Below are 23,589 nucleotides of genomic sequence, written 5' to 3'. Positions count from 1 at the left end.
TTTTAAAGTGCATATCTAGGCAGATTTTGAAACCCTCCTGAAAAATAGAAAGAGAAGATCCCCTCACCATTTTGCCCGTTTGTATTGGGGTGGTTCTTCTCAGAGGTTTTCCATAGACTATACCAATATTTTATATTACTATTTATGAACAATATAATTTAAAAATACAAAATTGTATTAAACTTAACTTTTGTTGCAGCGTAACAACAGTATAGACGGCGCAACAGTTGTTTAATCAGGTGTAGTTAATCAAGATTATAATTACAGTCCAATGTTTTAAAGCCCAAGGGAGTTTTGGCAAACCGGCTCCTCCCCTGTATTGCTGGCCCCGCCCCTCCCTCCCCTGGCACCGCCCCTCCCTCCCCTGGCACCGCCCCTCCATCCCCTGGCACCGCCCCTCGCTCCCAGCCCCGCCCCTCCCTCCCCTGACACCGCCCCTCGCTTCCAGCCCCGCCCCTCCCCGCCAGCCCTCCCTTCGCAAGGGCACCTGGGAAGAGGCGGAGAACAATATGGCGGATGGCGAGGAGCCGTAAGTACCGGGGCTCTGCCGGTGCGCCGGGTTGGGCCGGGTTGTGAGAGAGCGCGGCGGTGGGCGGCCGCCGCCACCAGCCGGGGTCCCCCAACCCCCCGCCCCGTCCCCTCGCCCCCCCATACCCTCGCGGCGCCCAGTGTGTAGCGTGATGCTGACCCTTCTTTTATTCTCTCTTTCTTTTAGGGAGAAGAAAAGAAGGAGAATAGAGGAGCTGCTGGCTGAGAAGTTAGTGCTGCCGGGAGGCCGGGGTCCTCTCCGGGGACCCCCGCCTCCCCCCAACCCCAGGCCTAGGGGACCAGCCGCAGCGGGCCCGGGGGGCTGGGAGGGGGGCACCCGGAGCGCAGGCCGCGCGGCATCGTCCCGCACCCCGTCCGGCCATGTCGGGATCGGGGTGAACCGCGCCAGGTCCTGCAAAGGACACCCTTGTGCCCCCCCTTCCTCCAACCCAAATTGTTAGAACGTGACCTTGTGACAATTCAAACACGAGTTGGACCCAAGGCCTTTTGGGGGGCCTTTGGTAAACACTGAGACAATAGTGCTAATTGCAAACTTTTAATGAGCATTCTATACATCAGGTATTGGACTAAGCACTTAAGTCAGTTTTGCAAAAATTACTGGGTCTTAAAGGAGGTGTTGACCCCCCAACGGCTTATTCCCTCATTTGCAGCATACCCTGCATTTGATCAGATGGTTAGTTTTGTGCCACAGATTTAAAACGGTAGTTTCAAACCTGACCAACCCTACACAGTTTTTCCCTCCCTCCTTGGGAGGAGAAAAAATACTTTTGCAGTGGGTGTGGTGAGTTCCCAATTTCTGTGCGGGTTCTCAATAAGTGCTGTGGTCTTTATCTTCCTCAGATGGTTGGATGTCATCTGCAGAAGGACTAGAACAACAAGCACAATTTCACATTCCTTCCCACCTCTTAATTTCCTAATAGTTTTGCATAAAGTGACAAAGTTTGAATGCTTATATATATGCCAAGTACTGTACTAAGTCCTCTGTGATTATCTCTTTTATCTTTATTCTAAGAAGTAGCTGCAAACAGTTTTATGGTGGTTAAGTAATCTGCTCAAGGTTGCAGTGCTATTGGTTATGGAAACAAAGCCAACTCTGCACTAAAACCTATGGTCCTTATTGCTTGGCAATACTTATGGTCCCTTCTGGAAAAGTTGGAAATCACCAATGTATTTTAAGGTAGAAATTGTGAACTTTTAGGAAATTAGGAAATAAAAGGTAGTTAAAACCAAACATGAATCTTGCACCGATTAGAAAATACATGTGTTTTGTTGGAGGAGTCCCATCATTTTTAGTTGGGTATTCTGAAATGTTTCTAGATGATAATACTTATCTGTGGTGTAATTGTAACCAGAGACACTTTTTGGTGTGTTTAGTGACAACAAAAACCACCTCACAGTATTAAGATTCTTTTTTGAAAATTGGGACCTTTCTTTCAGAGAAAAATGCATGAAAGTTGCTCATCAAAACTGATCTTTAAATTACACATCTCAAACTTGGAAAGGACACATACATAGTATTAAGATTTGAAGCATCACAGCTCTAAAAGTATGGCACCCCTGCGCCTTTTATACCCCTCCACGTGTGTTTAAGGGACAGATTATGGAAGTTTGCAGTGACCTTTTATGAATAAAAATGTAGGGAAGTCCATGTCTTGCTGATAAATCAGTATTCCAAGTTCGATCTTTGGTTGCTTCAGGAGCCCAGAAAAACATAGATGGATTTATTTCATCAAGTGGATGAAATAAAAATAGAAACAAATGCACCGTTCTTAATTTTAAGGGACTGTATCATAGGCAAGAAAAAATTGGAAAGCTTAAAAATAACCACAATTCACTCTCCCTTTTTATTTGAGCAGGTCTGGTGTGGTTACCTTTTCATTTGGGGAAACCTAATAGTTGTAGTTGTGGCTTTTTCCTACTGATCTTTGCAGCTGAATTTACTGTGTTCTGTGCAGAATGGCTGTTGATGGTGGGTGTGGGGACACTGGAGACTGGGAAGGTCGCTGGAACCATGTAAAGAAGTTCCTCGAGCGATCTGGACCCTTCACACACCCTGATTTCGAACCGAGCACTGAAGTGAGAAACATTTATTTTTAAATAACTGCTCTAATAGTTTTACATTTCAAAAATAATAAGATGCTTCCTTTTTAATTTGCTGTTATAATGCAAATACTAATAAAATTGTTTTGTGAGACTAAGTTATCTTGAAGTATTAAATTTAATATAACTGATTTTATTTGAATGACTGAGTCATTTTCACATTTTTCATGTAATGTAAGTTGAAATTTTTCAATAGAAAAGTAACTTCATATCGTCATTTTTAAATTCTGTTACGGCTAAAATTCCAATTAAAAATGATTTGTTAGACACATTCCTTTTTGTAGCCCTGCTATGAGAAATTACTTCAATAGGAATATAGATATGCTTATTTAAATTTTGAAATTTAGTTGTAATGAGCATTTTTACTTACCAATGAATATCAGCTAATTGCATGTTAAAGATGTGTGTACTATATAATCTCCATGTTTATGAAGAGATACTATTTTGAAATAAGTATTGTGCTACTCTTAAAAAATAAGTTACAAACTCTTGAATTTGGCCTAGTAGCTCATACAAATAACTTTCCTCTTTTAATGTTAGATAGAATTGGCAATATTAATTCTTTCTTTGTATAATACACTGGATTTGCCTTGTACTTATTAAAGTTTTTTTGCATGATAATTTAAGATTATCACTTTTGCTAAATGATTATTCCAAATTGTATTTCTGCTAAGGAATTTTCTAAGAGTTTCATCTATTTTTTCTTCGTATTATCTAATGTTTTGTAAGTTCTTCTTGCTGTATTCAAAACCAGCTGTTACTGCTTTTATTTTTTTAGACCTTTAAGTATTTATGTAATGCTTGATCTTCTGTTTTCAAGATTTTAAAACTTTTCTATTTTTAGGAAGCCAGTTAAGTAACTGAATTTGGTGCTTTCTCTGTCCTTTCAAACATTAAGGAAAAGAAAGCATAAAGAAAGTGAGAAGGAAGATCAAGAATACTATTTTAAGGTTGTTACATTACAAATGAAATGATAAAGTAATGCTTAAAAAATGAAAAAGTAACTAGGGTTAGCTTTTCTTGTTAGAAAATAGCCTTTTAATTTCATACAATAAAATTGAATTTTAAAACTTTAAAATTGAAACTCTGAAAGCATTATGATTTTAGAACTTTTGGTTCTAACTCATAAATTTGAAATAATTGATTCCATGCAAAAGTACATTCTTTCCCTTTAATTTGTATTTTTCGTAGATACATCAGAAACTATCTTATGACTCATTGCTTTATTAATGGTACTTGCAGTAATCACCTAGATTTTAATATGCTTTTCTATTCTTTGCAGTCGCTCCAGTTTTTGTTAGATACATGTAAAGTTCTAGTCATTGGAGCTGGTGGCTTAGGATGTGAGCTCCTGAAAAATCTGGTAATATATATGTATCTATATACATAAAATGGTGTTCTCTTTTGTGATAAGTCTTTTTGCTTTTCTGTTGTACTAGGCAATATCTTTATTGTGACTTTTAACATAACTCTCTCTTGAGCTTTGTCAAATAAGTTTAGCATATCAAATTCTAGACAGTAGTTAAAATAATGATGTAACTTTGGAGCTTTTAAACTCTAAAGTTCTTAACTCTAAAGTCATTGATAGAATATCTTTCATTTTCTTTTCTGCTCTTTTTTTTTTTTTTTCTTTTTTGTGGTTCTGTGGATCAAACTCAGGGCCTGTGCACAATAGGCAAGCACTCTACCACTGAGCTACCCCAGCCCTCATTTCTCTCTTTTTTTGGGGGGAATGGTGTAGGTCTAGGGTTAGAACTCAGGGCTTTGCACTTGCAAAGCAGGTGCTGTACAGCTTGAGCCATACCTCCAGTCCATTTTGTTCTGGTTATTTTGGAGATGGGGTCTCAGGAACTATTTGCCTTGTCTGGCCTTGAAATCTTTCTGATCTCATCTCCCCAAGTAGCTAGGATTACAGACCTGAGCCACCACGCCTGGCTTCTTCTCTGTCCTCTACCAAACAAACTTTGGTAGTTTTCTTGAAAAGTGCTAATGTTATTTCAGTGAAGTAAATAACAAAACAGGTAGTTCATATTTTAATGTGAGATCTCAAGTAGTTTATTATTTCTTTTGCTTTCCAAATAACTAGGTGAGTGGGGGATTGTATTATTTTATGTAGAGGGAAACACTGAGAAAAATTAAGTTTTCCTGAGTTAGTAGTGATGTGCCTGGCATTTAATCTGGGCCATCAATTCTCAGTCAAGTGTTCTTTGCACAGAAGCATTAGGGCATGTGATGACCTAATACGATGCAGTTTTTGATGATCCTATGGTGGTAGATCTGCTAAACCTTTAGTAAAGCTATTTCCATATACTGGAAATACTGTGATATAATTAATTGGTTTCATGGACTCCTTGTAACTACACAGTAGCTTTTCATAAGTCTGTCAGTTTAATAAAAATGAGTAGGGAGAGACCTGAGTTAAAGCTGTTGTATACCAAACTTCTCATTGCTGTGTACAAGAGTGGAAATGCTCTTTAGAAGATGAAGTAAAGTTGCAGAAATTTAAATATATTTCATAGTACTTAAGGCTATGCTAGGTTTTATGGGAATTGTAGGTCACTGTGGCCTCTGTCTGCAGTGAATTTAAAAGTTTTATTGGGGAGACAGGTCTCACGAAATAAGTAGCAGAATGTACGATATACTCAGTAGTAGGGTGCCAAAATGACTGCACCTTATCAGGCTTACTCTAGTAGTGTAAAAACCAAAGACTTCTAGAAGAGAAGGGTTTTAGAGCTTAGGCAATGATTTTTGTCAGGCACTGTATCTGTACAAGTCCCCTAAAGCTTAACTTTTTCCATTTTGAAGTCATTATTTGAAGTCATAATTTTATTTTGTTTGTTTTTTTGAAATAAAGTGTTTCTGTGCAGCCCAGGCTGACCTCAAATTCGTAATCCTCCTGCCCTAGCACTCCTGAGTGCACCACCACACCCAGCAATATTAATTGCAATGCGAAGTACTTAAAGATTAGGTCTGAGGATTAGGCATCAAGCAACTTTAAGGAATGACCTCTTATGGCAAAGGGCTTTCAACTTTATAACTTGTTACTTTGCTTATTTAAGACATAGCATATAAAGAGATGCAAGGTTTTTTTTTTTTTTTTCTTTTTAGTAACTTAAACCCCCTAAAGACTCATTCAAAAAAAAAAAGAGCATGGCATTAATGTCATATATGCCAAGCAAATATTTATGGAGACTTTCCCATATGCTGACCACCAGTAGATGCTAAAGATACAAAATTTAGCAATGCAGACAGATGTTTATATTTGTGGGACTCACATTTCTGTTGAAGGAAAAAGACAAAATAATGTAATATGTCAGATGGTAATAAATGCTATGAAGAAAGGGAGGATGGAAGATAGGCAGCCTGGTGGTAAGAGAAGGTTTATAAAAAGGTGCTATTTGAGTAAGGAGGTGAGCAGTGTGCTGCAAAGTTACCTGGAAGAAAAACATTCTAGTCAACGTGAGCAGCAGGTGCAAAAGTCATAGGAATATTTGAGTTGTTCTCCATTGTTTATAGACTTATTTAAAACTGATTGGTTGCACATTTTCAACTTTTACAAGAATCCTGGATTTTATATACCTTGTAGAAGTCTTTTTAGCCATGAAATACAATATGCAAAATTTATTACTTAGAATTTGTGGATTTAGGACTACATTGAAAACAAGTCTCAAGTTATCAAAAATGTGAGGAAACTTCAGCTTAATGGAATTGTTTTTATTTCCACAGGCATTGTCTGGTTTTAGACAGATTCACGTTATAGACATGGATACTATAGATGTTTCTAATCTAAATAGGCAGTTTTTATTTAGGTAAGTTTTAATATCTTAGTTTTTTTAAAACTCTGATAAACATTTAAACTTGAATGTTGCACTTTAATAAATATTGAGAGTATAAGACTTTATTTAAAAAAAACAACTCAGTTTTAGGGAAAATTTTGAAGGAAAATTTTGGATGTTTTGGTTAAAGTAGTTTTATAAGCAAATGTGTGTGTGTTTGCCCTTTCCAGTTTCACACATTTTTACTGTATTAAGATTCTGAAAAGACCACCAAAATGATTGGTTACTTACATGAGGCTGTGCCTTTTAATTTGTGGCTAAAATGGTTGAAGATAGTAATGACAGTAAAACATTTATTGAGTGTTTCTGATGTACTAAGTACTTTATAAACTCTGTGTGTGTGTGTGTGTGTGTGTGTGTGTGTGTGTGTACACACATTAAATAATTTCAGAGTAATCCTCAGGGTATATACTTGCTTTTAAAGATTAGTAATTTGTGTGTGATGTCCAGAAAGGATGGTATGTGTAAAAGGTCATTTGATATAAATCACAATCTTGGGGATGGCGTTCAGATCCCTTGTTTCTGGAATGGCAACTAGCCAACAATTTCCACAGAAACCATGTAGGAGATTTTTTTGATTAAGATCTACTGTGAAAGCACATAAAATACATGATCTAGAAGAATCTGGGATGTCAACTATTTCCTCTTTACATACATAAAGAAGTCTCTAATTTATGACAGTCTTTTCTATGCAAGTAAGAAAAGGGAGAATAAAACATCAAATTCTTGTTCAAAAAGAATACTGCTTTATTGGAGAAGAGAAATATTGACCCATTTAAAGTATTTTTCTTTGAAATTCCAATCTCAAAATATGATTTCTAATAACCACATTTGATTTATATTTATTTTTTGAAATACTCAGTGCTAGATATGAAGGATTAGAAAAATAGGAATAATTAGTTTATTCCAGGGTTCAGTAGTCTCTTGGGTATGATAGGCATATATGTAATAAAATACATATTATCAGAAGAGTAATAATGAGGCACTTACTGTGTATACATGAAGAAGTAGTGATTTATTTCTGTGAGGAGACTGAGGAAATACTAGAAAATAAAATATCATTTGTATATTTGGAAGAGAATTTGTTCTTTCCTATTTTATAGCTGTGATTATTACTAAGGAGTGACTTTTGAGGCTTTGCATTTTTAGATTCTTGAAAATGTTGATAGTATTTATAGTTTTAGGTAATTCTTTTTGAATTATTCCTTTAAAAATAATTAAATGACTAAAAAAGCTGGTTGTGGTGGTACATACCTGTAATTCCAGCACTTGGAGGCTGAGAATCATGATTTCAAGGCCAGCCTGGGCTACATGGTAAGACCCTCTCTCAAAAATATAAAAACAACAAACAATAAAGGTTTAGGGACACAAAATTTACTACTAAAGCAGAATACATAGGAAGAAAGTAATAACTAAAGGTTCTCGGATCTGTAGACTGAATCTTACGTATGTTTCAGCCAAGGCCTGTATGGTAATTAACACATGGGGATTCTGGTGTTCAAGTTGGGTACTTGGAAGGCTTTGGGCCCGGTGTAATTTTTTGTACTGAGAAATGTTATGGTGGGAAACGGCCAGGAAAAAAAGCACTATTCATATTTTCACTTAAGAAATACATACTTAGACTTATGTTAATTTGGAACCATTAGCAAGGGTTGGTATAGTTAAACTCATTATTCATCTAAAGTTATGAGTGACATGAGAATACTTAGGTGAAATGGTTTTTTCTAAGTGCACTATGGGTCCATTTTTATGTATAGAAGTAAAGTATATAGATCATCTAAATTTATATTATGAATGATTATTTAAATATTTTTTCTATAGGCCTAAAGATGTTGGAAGACCTAAGGCTGAAGTCGCTGCAGAATTTCTAAATGACAGAGTTCCTAATTGCAGTGTAGTTCCGTATCCTTTTGACAGAAAAACTGCTTAATTCTTTAAAGCTTTTTCTTTTCCTTATTATAAAAGAGATGTTTAACAGAGAATACATATGAGAAGGAAAAAAATAGCAGCAGTAAACACTATTGAGATAATTGCTGATAACATTTTGCTTTATATTCTTATCTTCTGTTTTTGATTATATAAATATTTTTGCCCTGATTGTTAAATTAATTTATATAGCCTATGTCATCCTCTACTTCTGTTTTGCATTTCAGTAGTAATTGCACATCTTCTGTGCTAGACTCTTAAGTTCCTAGACAGGATCCCATTAATATTTGTGTCTCCTTATAGAAGCAGAAAGAGTAGACAATCTATATTATTAGGCATATAGAATGCATATCTGGAAATACTTATTTTTACAAGAAGTACCTATACACACATATTTTCCGGTGGTACTAGGGTTTGAACTTAAGACCTTGGGCTTGCTAGGCATGTGCTCTTCTACTTGAATCACAACCCCGGCCCACAAGAACAATATTTTTTAAAAGGAGTATTCACCCTCTTGTGTGAATTTGGATGTGGAGAACTTATTTGTAAAATCAGGAGATGGGATTTATATGTAAAATACAAATTATCAGAATATAAAAATCAGTTCTATTTCTATACACTAGTAGTAAATAGGTGGAAATTAAAAATTGAAACATAGTGCTTTCTATAACCACAAAAAATACTTAGGTATAAATCTTATAAAGTAAGTACAAGACTTGTATACTGAAACCTGCAAAATGCTAATGACAAAAATCAAAGATCTAAGTAAATGGGGAGGTATTTCAGAGATTCAGAATAGTGAAGATGTCACCTTCCTAAATTTGTATACACATGTAGCATAGTTTCTGTCAAAACCCCAGCAATTTTTTTTGTTGATACAAACAAGAATATTCTGAAAACTCCTTTCTGAAAGGAAAAGGAATATCTAAAGCAATTACGGAAGAAAAAGTGGCAGCCCCATTTGATGCTGAGAGAGGGTTCTGGTGTTTCAGCCTCCTAGCTCTGTGCCTGCCAAAGACTCAGGGGCTTAGGAGGGATGCCAGGACACACTGGAAGCCAGGAAATGAACCCCTGTGGCCTTAAGCAGTGGGCTGCCACCCAGACAGCTGGACTGCCCTCATGCCAACACCCACAGTCCAACTGTAGCTACTGAAGGTCTTGTCCTACCACACTACTTGTCAGCGGACTTGGGCTGAACAGAATATCAACTACCACTTCTATCCCAGCCAGAAATGGGACACTTAGTCCCAACAGAAGACTTGTGATTGGTGCAAACATAATCCTACATTTGCATAATGGGCTGTACCATGATTGGGGCAGATATGAGGGAATTGTCCTGAGTAGTGCAGACACCCTTGTCTCCGCCCCCTTCTTACTATATAAGCAGGCTACTCAACTCACTTTGGACTGCAGGGAGACCCCCTCGCTGTCTATCTTGTCACAGCATCAGGTTATAAAAGACTTTGAAGTGGCAAAAAAAAAAAGAGGAATCACTTTAAAACTTCTAGACTTCTTATAAAGCTATAATAATGAAAACTGTATGGTATTTTCAGAGGGATATACACTGATCAGTAGAACAGAGAAGTCATAAAATAGCTCAATGCAAGTACAACCAGTTGATTTTTGACAAAGGCATAAAAATGAATTCAGTGGAAGAAAGTCTTTTTTGTAAACTGCCGGAGCAATTGGATGTCCATAGGCAAAAGATAAATTTTGACCTAAGCTTTGCATCTTAAAACGATGTTATACTTACACTTATTATACGTAAGCTATGCAATGTATATATGTTACACGTGTAAGTATTATACGTAAAGGAATACAACCAGAAGATAACATAGAAGATCTTTGGGGGCTAGGGCTTGGTGAAGAGTCCTTCTTAAGATGACATCAAAAGCATGACCCTAAAACAAGAGTCGGAAAACTGGACTTCATCAAAAGTAAAAACTTCTACATGTAAGTAAATGAATCTAAAAAAAAAAAATTAAAAACTTTTGTCCTGAAAGACTATTAAGGAGATGAAAAGACAGACTTAAAGGAAATACTTACAAATAGCTGACAAGGGACTCTTCTGGAATATAGTCCCTTGGTATCTATAGGAGATTAATTCCAGGAGCTCCCAGAATACCACAATGTACTGATGCCCAAGTCTTTTATATAAAATAGTGTAGAGGTGGCTCACTATTTTATATAAAATAGTGTAGAGGTGTAGAACAGTTGCCTAATGTGTGAGTCCCTAGGTTTAATCCCCAGCATTGCAAAATAAGTAAATTTAGTATTTCCATATGACTTACGGACAACTTCCTGTATACTTTAACTCTTATTTGTAATAGTACAATCTAAATGATATGAAAATAGTTACTGTATTTTGCTGTTTAGGAAATCAAAACAAGAAAAAGTACATGCTCACTACAGGTGCAAGTTTTTTTTTTCCCCCCTTCTCATATATTTTCAGTCTAAAGTTAGTTCAATTCATGCTTGGAGTATCTTCCCAAGGGAGGGCTGATTATGAAGAATTCTCAAAACTCAGCTGTGAAAAAACAATCCCGTTAAAAAATGGAAAAAAGATACAATGAGTTGGTGCACTGAAACGACGGTAAAAAGCTCATAAAAGACATTCGGCATCAAGTTAAGACTACAACAAGATGCTACACACCTATTAGACTAGCTGAAAAAAAAAGTGGCAAAAACAACAGAAAAGCTAGATCACTTATTACTGAAAGAAATGTAAAATGGTATAACCATCTAGAAAAAGCCATTTCTTAAAAATCTAAGTATACACTTAACCTTAACATCCATTTATTTCACTTCTGAGTATTTATCCCGGAGACACACGGGCTTGGATTTGCATTAAAACCCATACACCAGTGTTTATAGCAGCTTTATTTGTAGGAGCCTCAAACTCTAGAAGCAACCAAAACTTCTGAAAATAGGTGAATTGTTAAACTAGTACTTCCACACCATAAGTACTACGGAGCAGGAAGGAAGAATAACTCATGAAACATGACATAACTAGGATGGATCTCAAAGACATCATGCTGAAAGAAAAATGCCCATGTTCTGTATGAGTCCATCTATATAAAAAAATTTTGTTTTTTGGTTTGGTCCATGTTAGGGTTTGAACTTGGGGCTTCACGCTTGCAAGGCAGGTGCTCTTATCACTGTGTCTTCAGCCTTTTTGTAACATTCATGAAATTACAGTTACAGAGATGGAGATTTTAAGTGATTGCCAGGGAATAGGCACAGTGTTGATTACTGTTGTGATTTATAAAGTAATATTGAAAGATCTTTGTGGTAATAGAATAGTTGTGTATCTTATCTTGGTTTGGGTGATGATGGTGATGGTTACACAAATCAACGTTTTTAAGTGACAGAACTGTACACACATAGATCATGGTTTTGATCTGGTTCTTTGGTACTGTGAGAGGTAACCATCAAAGGTACCTCGACCTCTTTGATTACTTTGCAACCTTCTATGAATCTATATCTCAAAGTAAAAAGTTTCAGAGTAAAAATACAGGTCTCTGTAGGGAAAAGGAAAAAAAAGTGAGTACTTCTAGTCTGTCTGTCCCCATTATTTAGATTTGGGAAACTTTGGATTATAGAAATGCAGGAGATGGGATTTTCTGGGCTGTCTTCTGTTTCTCCTGTTGCCATTTCTCCAGTGCTTTCTTTCTTTTTTGACTTAGTTCTGGCTGTAGCTTAGGTTCCTGCTTGTCTAGTGTTCAAAGGGAATAAAGGTCGGATGGGTGAGGGTTAAGATTCAATTTATTTTTCATAGCTTTGTTTATAAACAAAAATTAAAAGTAAACATATATCTCATTTCTGAGTTGCTTTTGAAATACAATGGACTATTTATTTCAGAGAAGCAGTATTATTTGTATTGAACAAAGTTGCCCCATTAGAAAAACTAGAACAGTATTTTTGCATACAGGTGTGAAGTGCTGTGACTGACTTGCTGCCACAGCTGATTTTAATGGTGTTCCCTTTGCATTCTCCAAGCATGGGAACTGATAGGATAAAAAGAGAGTCTTGAGAACTGAGTTAAATGAGAGAGGTAAGGAAAAAAATCCACAATAGTCTATGCCTCCTTGAAAAAAATAGCAATTTGAAAGGTATTAAAAGTTTCTGTTTTTTAAAATTTAGGTTTTCTATAACTCTTAATGTCCCAAAATAAATTAAACCTGTAATGTGTTTGTTCCATTTGCTAGACAAACACTGTGTGTCTTCTTGGTGCTGATGCTGAGGATACACATTCTACTTTGCTAGGACTTAAGGCTTTGTCTAAGAACTGAAGCAAAGTAGAAATTGGCCTCTGAACAAGGACACAGTGATAAGGGTTCAGGGATGAGAAAAACTACATAGTTAAGAAGAATGACAAAAGAATATCAATAAGTAGGGTTGTACTCATTTTGTCAGATTCCTTGAATTCCATGCTTTGAACATTGATCATTTATTTCTTGTTTTAAGCATACAATTTTTAATTTAATTTCATTTATTTTTTTGGGTGGGAGTGGGCTTTGAACTCAGGGCTTCACGCTTGCTGGCGAAGCAGGCGCTGCTACTTCATGAGCCACATATGTGGCCCCGAAATATACATTTATAGTTTTGTTTCTTAAATTCATTTCGGAAATTAAAAACTTACAACAGCACAAATTCCTTTACAATTTTGTATTCAGACATTTCAACAAGATTCAAGATTTTAATGATACTTTCTATCGACGTAAGTTGTTCATTTGAAATTAAGTTCTCGCTAAATTCTTACAGTTTTATTTTTTTGTTCCTGGTTATTTCAAGGCTGTTTCTTCAACTGATTTACTCTCTCATTGTTGGCTTTTTAGTAAGCTTGCTGACTAAATTATGAGCCATTGTTTTAATTCTTAATTAACACAACTTGCTGGATTTTTGTCTGCTCACTTGGAATAGAAATTATTCAAGGATTAAGAGCTTTGAGAGAGAGGGAGAGAGATTATAGTAAAATCAGTTTTTTATTGTTCTTTACTTAGAGAAATTGTGAGTTATTTTTTGTAACTGCCTTTATTAAAGTCACTAAATTTTATTATTCAGAGGAGTTTAAGTTCACTGCAAAATTGAACGTAGAGACCTCTTACAGAATTCCGTCCCCTCCCACAAGCAACCTTCCTTACTGTCAGCATCCCATACCATAGAGCTCACTTGTTACAGTTGATGAGCCCATATTCCAGGTTTAAAAACTGAATTTAGGTGTCTTTGTGCATTCCTGCAATCCCAGTACTCAAGAGGCTGAGGCAAGAGGACAGAGAGCTTGAGATCAGCTTGGGCTGTATAGCTAGATGCCACCTCAAGAAACAAAAACTAAACTTGGATTTTTTTTCTTGTAGAATTTCATATTATTGTATGTGGACTGGACTCTATCATAGCCAGAAGATGGATAAATGGAATGCTGGTAAAGACTCCCCTGTACTATTTCTTCTATTGCTCTTGATGTACCAAAAATTAGAATTGCATATCATAATTTTGAGAAATGAGCGTTTATGTAATTTTAAATTAAGTAAATGTACTTCCCTGTTTATTGCCAGTCACTGGTTTTCAGATGAGGACTCATGGTTAATATTATAACCCATTGATTTGATATATTAGTACATAGTAGCACAAGCAACTCAGAATGTTGGAAGCTTTTTTCATTTCTTACCCCTCTCCTTTCAAACCCTTCAAACCTTTTCCTAGATATCTCTTTTAAATTATGAAGATGGTGTGCTAGATACAAGCTCCATTGTCCCTTTGATAGACGGGGGGACAGAAGGCTTTAAAGGAAATGCTCGGGTGATTTTGCCTGGGATGACTGCTTGTATTGAATGTACACTGGAACTTTATCCACCACAGGTAATCAGAAAGTACCTGCGTTTCTTTCACTGTATCTTGGGTTGGAATTACACTTGAGTTATTACATCTAATCATTATTTAGGATTTTTAATTAGGGGTAAGCATATTTAGAATTATGGTAAGGACCAAGGGGTGGGGGTGGATGTAGCTCACTGGTAGAACTCATGATTAGCATGCATGTGATCTTAGGTTTAATCACCAGTTCCACAAAAACATTAAAAAAATTAAGTTATGCTGTGAAGAAATGTAATAAAGGTGTGGTCGCAAACATCTGTAATCCCAGCATTCTGGAGGCAGAAGGATCAAAAGTTTGAGGCAGGCCTGGGCTACAGAGTAAAACCCTATCTCAAACCCTGTCCATTTGTATTGTTTATTTAGTAGGGATTAAAGGAAACTACAAAGCTGTATGTTGTGATTAGAGTTATAATCTGTTTAGTTTTGCTTTCCATTGGTTACCTTTGGTTTGAAAATATTAAATGGAAAATTCCAGAAATAAATAATTCATGAGTTTGAATTTCATAAGTGTGAGAAATCTCGTATCATTCTGGTTTGTTACACCTACACAATATGTGTACCCATCCATGCTTTCTGTGCTGCCCACCCATTACTCAGTAGCCATCTCAGTTGTCAGTTCCACTGTTGAGGGTATTGCAAGTGCTTGTGTTCATGGAACCCTTGCTTTACTGAATGGCCCCAGAGTACAGGAGTAGTGATGTTTGGATATATCATAGAGAAACTATAAGGTACTTCCTTTAAATTCTTGACTGAATAGGGAAGGAAAAAAATGGTTTGCTGAGATTGTTAAGAATTATTCTTTTTTATTTTTGTTAATCTCTTACTATGCCTAATTTATGAATTATACTTTTTCTTAGGATAAGGTATGTATGTACAGAAAAACCTCCCACCATGTGTAGGGTTTGGTCCTATCTTCTCTTTTAGCCATCTGCTGAGGGACAGAGGAGAGACTACTGGATTTATTTCAGGGAAATAAAAATACTAGGGATGAGGATGATCTTCCCAAAGATGGGGTTCTTTAATGTACATGTTCACTTTAAAGGACAGTTGAAATTTCAATTTACAAATATAAACAATTTTATATGACTGTTTACTTATAGTTGATTTAACTCTGTGCTTTTTGTGGGAGGGCAGTACTGGGGTTTGCACTCAGGGCTTCACACTTGCTAGACAGGCACTGTACTGCTTGAGGCACACCTCCCACCTGTTATGTTTTATACCTTCATATTTAAATATCAGTTAAACATAATATTCACCTGTGAGAATCTATCCAACACTTTTCTTCTCATGGTTTAACAGAGCTTAAATCTGTGTACCTTAAAAGTATATGGCAAGCTTGTCTATATCCAGGCCAACCTAAAGTGACTCAGATGCCCCCTGTTAGTTTTAGGAGCATTGTTAGCAGTATGCGGTGTTTTGTTTATGTATGTAAAGGGCTGAGATGAGTTATAAGAAACTGTTACAAACTAAATCATCACTGGAAGTTGAATTTTAAAATAATTCATCATTTAAAAGTCACTGAAAGAAGACAAACTCTGGTTTTAGGTTAATTTCCCCATGTGCACCATTGCATCTATGCCCAGGCTACCAGAACACTGTGTTGAGTATGTGAGGATGTTGCAGTGGCCTAAGGAGCAGCCTTTTGGAGGTAATAAACCTAATTTAATAATCCACATTGTATAAAACATGCATTCTTACGCATTTATTCACTTCGATATTTCCATTAGAAAGCAGACTACTTTGTGATTATATGTATCTTCCTCTCTCGTTTCTTTCTTCCTGACAGATGGGGTTCCATTAGATGGAGATGATCCGGAACATATTCAATGGATTTTCCAAAAATCTCTAGAGAGAGCATCACAGTATAATATTAGGGGCGTTACTTACAGACTCACTCAAGGTAAGTTAGTGAATCGCCATGAATTATCTTGGAATCGTCCCTTTTTTTTATATCTTGGGGATGCTTTGCAGGGAATAATTGATAAGTGATTTTAGACAATGCTGTCCATTTGAGGTTCAGTAAAGGTAGTATGGAAGTAGTAGTTTCTAGGTTACCCCAAGGTTGGGGGAGCCAAGTTCAGCAGAATCAATGCTTCTTTTCAGCTATGGAGGATTTACTTAGGATTGAAAGAGGCCTTATGTCATTCAAGTAAAACTTCCCACTTTATCCTGTACTGAGCAGAAGTCTCTAACTCTGGTCTGATGTGAGTTTGTCTTACTTCCATTCATAATCTAACTCCCTTTCGAGTAATAGCTTTTAACATACTCAGCACAGCGATCACATTCTCTTTACATTTTTATTGCTGCCTCAATACATCCTAGTTCCTTTAACCCTTTGATACATTGCATGACTTAAAATCCTCATCATCTTATTTGCTCTGACCATATTCTCTGTTTTTTAATTTATTTTTTGGTGGTACTGATGTTTGAACTCAGAGCCTCATGCTTGCTAGACAGGTGCTCTATCACTTGGGGCACACTCCCCAGCCTTTTTTTGCTTTAGTTGTTTTTCAGGAGAGATTTCATGTTTTTGTCTGGGATGGGCCCACTTATGGCCTCTCAGCACTGCTAGGACCAATGCACGAAGCACCATGCTGAGCTTATTGACTGAAATGGTATCTCACTAACTTTTGCTCCAGCTCCCCTAAAACTGCAATCCTCCCAGATACCCATACTTCTGTTAATCTTCTAGACCACAATGCAACATTCTAGGATTGATCTTATTTTAGACTGGACTTGATACACACTTGAAGGAGACCAGGGTTTTTTGTTTCTGCTTGTTGTTTGCCTTGATGGTAGACTGCTAGACTTCTCATTCTTCAGTGTTACTGTCCATTAAAACCTGGATCTTTTTTCCACCTCTGCAATTGCTAAGCCACATCTCCCTATTATTAGACTTGGCAGGTTGGGTTTTTTTTTTTTTTTTTTTTTTTTAATATATCCTTATATAGGTTCTTACAAAAAACCGTTTTTTTTCCCTCAGTTCTAGGGACCTAACCTAACCCAGGACTTCAGCCTGGGACTAAAGAAATACTTCTTATTTCTTTATCTTATTTACTAGGATGTCATGAAAAGCATAGATACACTATCTTCCACATTGCCCTAGTTGCTGAGGTAGTCACAGTAAACAAATGAGGCGAGTCCAACAAGACTTGGCAAATCTGCCATTGCTTTTCTGTGCTTATTTCCTTAGTATTTACTAGTATTCTAGTAATGTCACTTTGTTTCCATTTATAACCCTCCCCCCACTTAAGCACAAGGCTCATTCACATCACAGCTTTAATAATCCCTGGTCCTTATGCCTGAATATGCTTTCCTTGCATCCCCTCAAGGCTGGCTCCTTACCTCTTAGTTCTTAACTAGTTTTCCTCACCGTTCAAACCTAAAATGATATTTAAGACTTTCATTGTTTTATCTTTTATAATTCCTCAGCACTAATTAATGGCACACTTGTTTTTCTATGTAAAGAATTATTTTGTACCTACACTATCCTATATCCATGTTCAGGGAGTTTGGCCATTGCTGTTTACAGAAATGCTCTTTTTCTAGGTTAATGCCTGGCTGGGTCCTTCTCATGATGTATCATCTTCTGTAGGAGTGAACCTATGTAATGGATCGCCCCCACCATTGTCCCTTTAACCATATATTTTATTTCAGTTTCTTCATAGAACTCTGCAATATCTGAAATTGTCTGATGTATTCATTTTTGTGTTTTTTCCCCCATCAAAATGAACGCTCTGTAAGAACAGGTGTTTTTCTCTGCTGCTACTGTGCACAGCACCTAAAAAACAGTGTCTGACTTATAGCACATATTTGGTAATTGTTAGAATTAACAAATGAATTCAGTTTGTCTTGATCAAGAACTACAAACTTATTTCCATATGTTGTGTCATTCTGTTTCCCACACCTTCAGCTGGGGCTTGGTTGTATACTTTTCAGTTTGATGACTGAGTGCCTTGACAGGGAGTGCAGAAGCAAAGCAAGAAGTGCCGTAGCACCAGCAATGGTTCTGTCTATTCTGTAATTATTTCCCTTGATCTCCTTTCTGCCCACTCCAATCCTTTTTGTGAGGGGCAGGGAGTAAAAGGGGGGAGGGGAGTCTGTCATTTTGGCTGTGCTCTTATTGGGCACTGTTTTTTCTTGAATTCCTATTTGTGCCTGCCTATTCCTCCTTCCATTACATCTTACTATATTGTGCTTCAATGGAGATCTTCAGTTTGACTGTCATGAAGCTCTTCTCTTTGTCCCCTTCTCTAATACCTTAATGTACTCAGAATCAACCTTCTCAAAATTCTAACCTTCTTAACTGTCTGCCTTTGTGTGAAGCTTTTGACACTGGCCTGAAGTTTGGGAACACATCTTGCACTGCTCCCTTACACTTCAAGATATGGTTATTTAGTTCTAAAATGGACATTTCAAATATAGTTACAAAATGGAGTATTTGTTTCGTTCTTTAGAAAAATAGGTTCGGATTGGGCTTTGTTCAGTCTGTAAAGGTGAATATTGAAGTGAAAAATGTGAGGTTAAAATAGAGGACCATATTTAATATTTTTTATGGCTGAAGTTGTAGAATAAAAGATGCTTTATAAAGGACAGTTTTTCTTTTTTGAAATTTTTTCAAAATTTTGATTTTTGAGAGTTGAGTGCCTAGAACTACTATATGAGGAATGATTAACTTATTCTTCATACTTTACTCAAACCTTTCTGAATATAGTATGATATGTCAATTTAAGGCTATGTACTTTGGAGTGTATGTGGGTTCATATACCACCCCAACCACTTACTAGGTGTAGAGTTGTGGATATTTAATTTCTCTCGGCCTTGTTTTCTTTATTTTAAAATTTAGAATAGTATAAGTAGCATAAGGGTATTATGAAAGTTACATATTACTTATTTAGTAACACTATCTGGAATACAATAAATACTATTACTATGTTATTCTCATGTACTGTTAGTAAAACATATTGAGAGTTTTCTTTGCTATTATAGCTTAAGATTCTGAGTACATGACAGAATGTTGGCAATGTGAAAGAAGATTGGTTTTGGGTTTGGTTTGGTTTGGTTGGCTTGATTTTTTTGAGATAGGATTTTACTATGTATTCAGACTGGTCTCAAACTCATTATATAGCTCAGGCTGGTCTTGAAATTGTGATGATTTTGCCTTAGCCTCTGAGTGCTGGAATTATAGGTGTGCACTGCCATGTCTGGCTAAACTACTTTATTTCTTGACTTGAATGCCTGACAAATTAAGTTTCAGAAAATAGCATTTAGTAATCATACTATTTATGGTAACTTTTTTTTGTAAAGAAATTACCGTATTTTAATTGGTAAATTTTTTTCAGGGGTAGTAAAACGAATTATTCCTGCAGTAGCTTCCACAAATGCAGTCATTGCAGGTAAGGAAAAAGGCCACCTCTGTGTTGTACTTTTTTCCTTTGGTTTCTGACACAGTATCTAAACTCACTTTTCTGCAGTTACTTGCGTTCTGTGAATTTGCTGTCTGGGTGAGTTATGTAATCCAACTTTGAATACTTTTGTATTACACTATGTCTTAGGTAAGGTGCTCTTCAGCAAAGGGACATTTTAGTACCCTGTCTTTGTAATCAGTACAACAAACTGTTCTTGATTTGATAAAGAGTAAGGAAAACATGTATTGCTTTCAGTATGCAAAACAAGTATAAAATTTGTTACTTTCTCAATTTTAAAAACTGAGTATATATATTAAAATCTATTTTTAAGCAATAGCCGTTGTGTATTTATCTGTTCTGATAACTGATTTTTTTAAGTGTCTAATTTTCCTTGAGTTAAAGCATCTTTATTTCCTCCCCATTTCAGCTGTGTGTGCCACTGAGGTGTTTAAAATAGCCACAAGGTAATAGGTTTCATTTTGAATGTATTTGTCAATCCACGCTTTGGTCTGGCTCAGCTTCGTAAACATGGTTTATTATTGTAGTGCGTACGCTCCCCTTAATAACTACCTGGTGTTCAATGACGTTGACGGGCTCTACACGTACACATTTGAAGCGGAGAGAAAGGTTAGTCATATGAAATGAATGAAAAGGCTTTTGATTTGTGTACTTTGCCTTTTAAATATTGATTATTGGATAGATATTCTAACAGAATTACCCACATTCTAAGTATTTTATTTTCTAACTACCCAAACCTACTCTTTACTTATCTTTTGTTAAGTAACCTTAAATAAATACTGTATAGCAAAATAATTTAGAAGAAATGATCTATTATGAAAACAGGTTTTAAAGGATGAACATTTTTTCTTCGGAAATATGCATGATTATAAAACAACATGATTTCCAATTCTTTGTTATAAAGAGACTAATATCAGTTCATGTTCAACTGTAATTTGTTGTGTTTTACCTGTAGGAAAACTGCCCAGCTTGTAGCCAGCTTCCTCAAAACATTCAGTTTTCTCCATCAGCTAAATTACAGGAGGTTTTGGATTACCTAACCAATAGTGCTTCTCTGTAAGTGCTTTGGATTTTTGTTTTATTTGGATTTTTACTTAAAAACTTTAAATATAAGAATTATTTTTAAATAAAATGATGCTTGATGCATTTTTCTCATGATTATACTTAGGCAGATGAAATCTCCAGCTATCACAGCCACATTAGAGGGGAAAAATAGAACACTTTACTTACAGGTGATTAATGTTCATTTTTAATTTTTCAGATAATCATTAGCAGTTTAACTTCACTTTAGTGTGCTTTATATTTTAAAATAATTTTGTTTTCTAGTCAGTAACCTCTATTGAAGAACGAACAAGGCCAAATCTTTCCAAGACATTGAAAGGTATTTTAAGTAAATAAATATAGTTTTTCATTTCTTTTTTTGGTAAAACTAGTAAATGCTAGCCCTAGATTTCCTGTTAATAGATGATCAAATCATAACTATAACTACTTAAATCTGTAGAAATAATAGAATTGCTGTTTTAGTAGAATAATAGGAAGTCTCCAAGAAGTCATTACCTTGCTTAAAGAGAACCGGATCTGGATTTTGATGCTTCTTTGTGTATATATGTATTAACCTTTTTATTGAGTTGTTTTGCTTGGTTAATTATGCTTTTTCTATTTTAGAATTAGGACTCGTTGATGGACAAGAACTGGCAGTTGCTGATATCACCACACCACAGACTGTACTATTCAAACTTCACTTTACTTCTTGAGGAAAATAAATCTGCACATAATAGAAAACTCACAGAAATAATACACTTCATGGATGCTAAGAAATTTAATTGAAGGGTGGGGAAGGTGGGGTGGAGGGGACCCCCCAAAAAATGTAATCAATGTCATTTTTAGCATTGGCATTGCTGGAATTTAACATATATCTGTATGTGTATACAAAATATACATACATATATATAAATATAATGAGCTGCTCTTTTTTAACTTTATAACTTTCCCCTAAAGACAGGATTTTGGGGTTGGAGACTATAAGAATTTTCATGAATGACATGGGAAATGATGCCTGCAGAGATTTTGAGCAAATGTATTGCTTCTTTTAGAGGAGGAGGCAAACACGCTCATCTCTATGACTTTTGTTATTATGGTCAAAGAACACATTTCTCAGCTTTCATTTGAGCACCCACATGACAAGAGATATCCTTTAATGGAAATAAGGAATTAAGTTTCAAATTATACTAAAATTACAATCTAACATCTAGAGTATATGGAACATAGGCTATTTCTTGATTGAATATTCGTTTAATTGTGGTTGTCCAAATGTAAATGAATTATTACAGAGTTTATCTTGTCCATCATAATTTGTAAACAGTGTTATAGCTGAATACCTGTCGTGAAAATAGGAAATATTTTCATGTGTTTATTTGCAGTGCCATAGAGGCCAACATGCACAAATTTAAGCCAAGACGTGGCTGTTTAAAAATTTTAATGTTTAAACAGTTATCACTGATGCTTTTGCACTATTTATTAATAAAATCATACATTGTCTACTTTTTTTTTTACTCAAAGTTTTTGAAGTATATTAAGGATAACAAGTAGTCTGTAATAAAGTAAGAATAATTTTTAAATGTTTGACAGTTACTATCACAAACTTTCTATTGTACCTGAATTAATACTTTTGCTACAGTGATCTCTACAGGCAAGATCTACTGGTTTAATTTAATTTGCTATTACATAATAATGTAAGGAAATGGAAAAATTATTTTTATGTTAAGCTTTCTCAACATATCTTTGTTTCTTCAAAAAGACTAAAACCAAAATTAAGCACAAATGCTAAAAAAAAACCTGAGTTGTAGTATTTTAATATGGGAACATGTAGTACATGTTTCATTCTTTGTTTTTGACTTAGATGGTGGTTTTCTGTTTTGTTTTGTGTTTTTTAAATTTTTTCTTTAAAAAATTTTTGTTTAATGGCATTCTATTAAAAAACTTTGTGGTTATGTTGGTTTATTTTTGGTGCTGGGGGTCAAACCCAAGGCCTCCTGCATGCTAGATAAGTGCTCTGCCACCAAGCTGTACCCCCAGACCCATTTATTATTCTATCTCCATGTTGACAAATTAAGTTCCATTATAAACCCACACAGGGTAAATTTATATGCTTTACCTGCAAGGCTACAGACTCAGCCTACATTTCTTTTTGTGTGTGGGAGGTGCTTAGGATTGAGCCCAGGCCCTTGCACATTGTTAGGTCAGTGTCCTATCATTGAGCTATATTCTCAGCCCAGATTAAATTTTATTTTATTTTAGACAGGGTCTCATTGTGTGACCTAGCCTGGAACTTAGGATATTCCTCCCTCTGCCTCCTGAAATCTGGGATTATAGGCCTATACTATCATGCCTGGCAAAGCCTAAACTTTTGAAAGTGAAGAAACTTAACATTTACCACCTCCTTTGTATAGACTTTATCTCCATTTGAGAGCTGAGAAAATAGTTTTAGAAGGTTGATGTCATTTACCTAAAACTGTATAGTTAGAAGTCTTGGGACAGGGATTTTAGCCGTAATCTGTCCCAGATCTCCTCCTTAGACATTTAGCTAAGTTATTTGAAAGTACTAGCATCATTTAATATTACTTTATATAAACTACTAAATTGTAACAATTTTAACATGCAAAATCACTTTCCCATAGGTCTGCAAACTGTTTTGATACTTTAAAAAAATTTTTTTAGTGTTATTTTACAATGTATTTGGGCTAAAACTCTCTACTGAAAGACAACACTGGTTGGATCAAAAGGCCACTGGTAAGCACACCTAAAGCAAAGTATCAGCTTATGGTTAAAACACAAGGCCCAGCAACTATCTACCAGCAGTGTTCTCAGAGAAATCAGAA

General features: G+C 35.8%; 1 protein-coding gene across 2 annotated transcripts; it reads left to right on the top strand.

The window, feature by feature from the left end:
- Positions 1–422: 422 nt before the first annotated feature.
- On the top strand, positions 423–22,701 carry Uba3 (ubiquitin like modifier activating enzyme 3). 2 transcript variants are annotated; one of them, XM_020171313.2, is made up of 18 exons: positions 423–529; positions 716–757; positions 2,505–2,625; positions 3,932–4,012; positions 6,376–6,458; positions 8,307–8,387; positions 13,088–13,131; positions 13,769–13,833; positions 14,115–14,270; positions 15,831–15,933; positions 16,072–16,185; positions 19,628–19,681; positions 20,121–20,157; positions 20,239–20,320; positions 20,667–20,767; positions 20,880–20,943; positions 21,038–21,092; positions 21,377–22,701. In XM_020171313.2, exons 1-18 carry the CDS (start codon positions 510–512, stop codon positions 21,463–21,465), a joined length of 1,392 nt encoding a protein of 463 aa, XP_020026902.1. In that variant the 5' UTR covers positions 423–509; the 3' UTR covers positions 21,466–22,701. The 2 variants fall into 2 exon arrangements, with proteins under 2 accessions (XP_020026902.1, XP_020026903.1); XM_020171314.2 differs by lacking the exon at positions 716–757 and having other exon boundaries at positions 463–529.
- Positions 22,702–23,589: the final 888 nt, after the last annotated feature.

This window comes from Castor canadensis, chromosome 10 (genome assembly GCF_047511655.1).
Source record: "Castor canadensis chromosome 10, mCasCan1.hap1v2, whole genome shotgun sequence".
NCBI lineage: Eukaryota > Metazoa > Chordata > Mammalia > Rodentia > Castoridae > Castor > Castor canadensis.
This window is presented reverse-complemented; position numbering and strand designations above follow the sequence as displayed.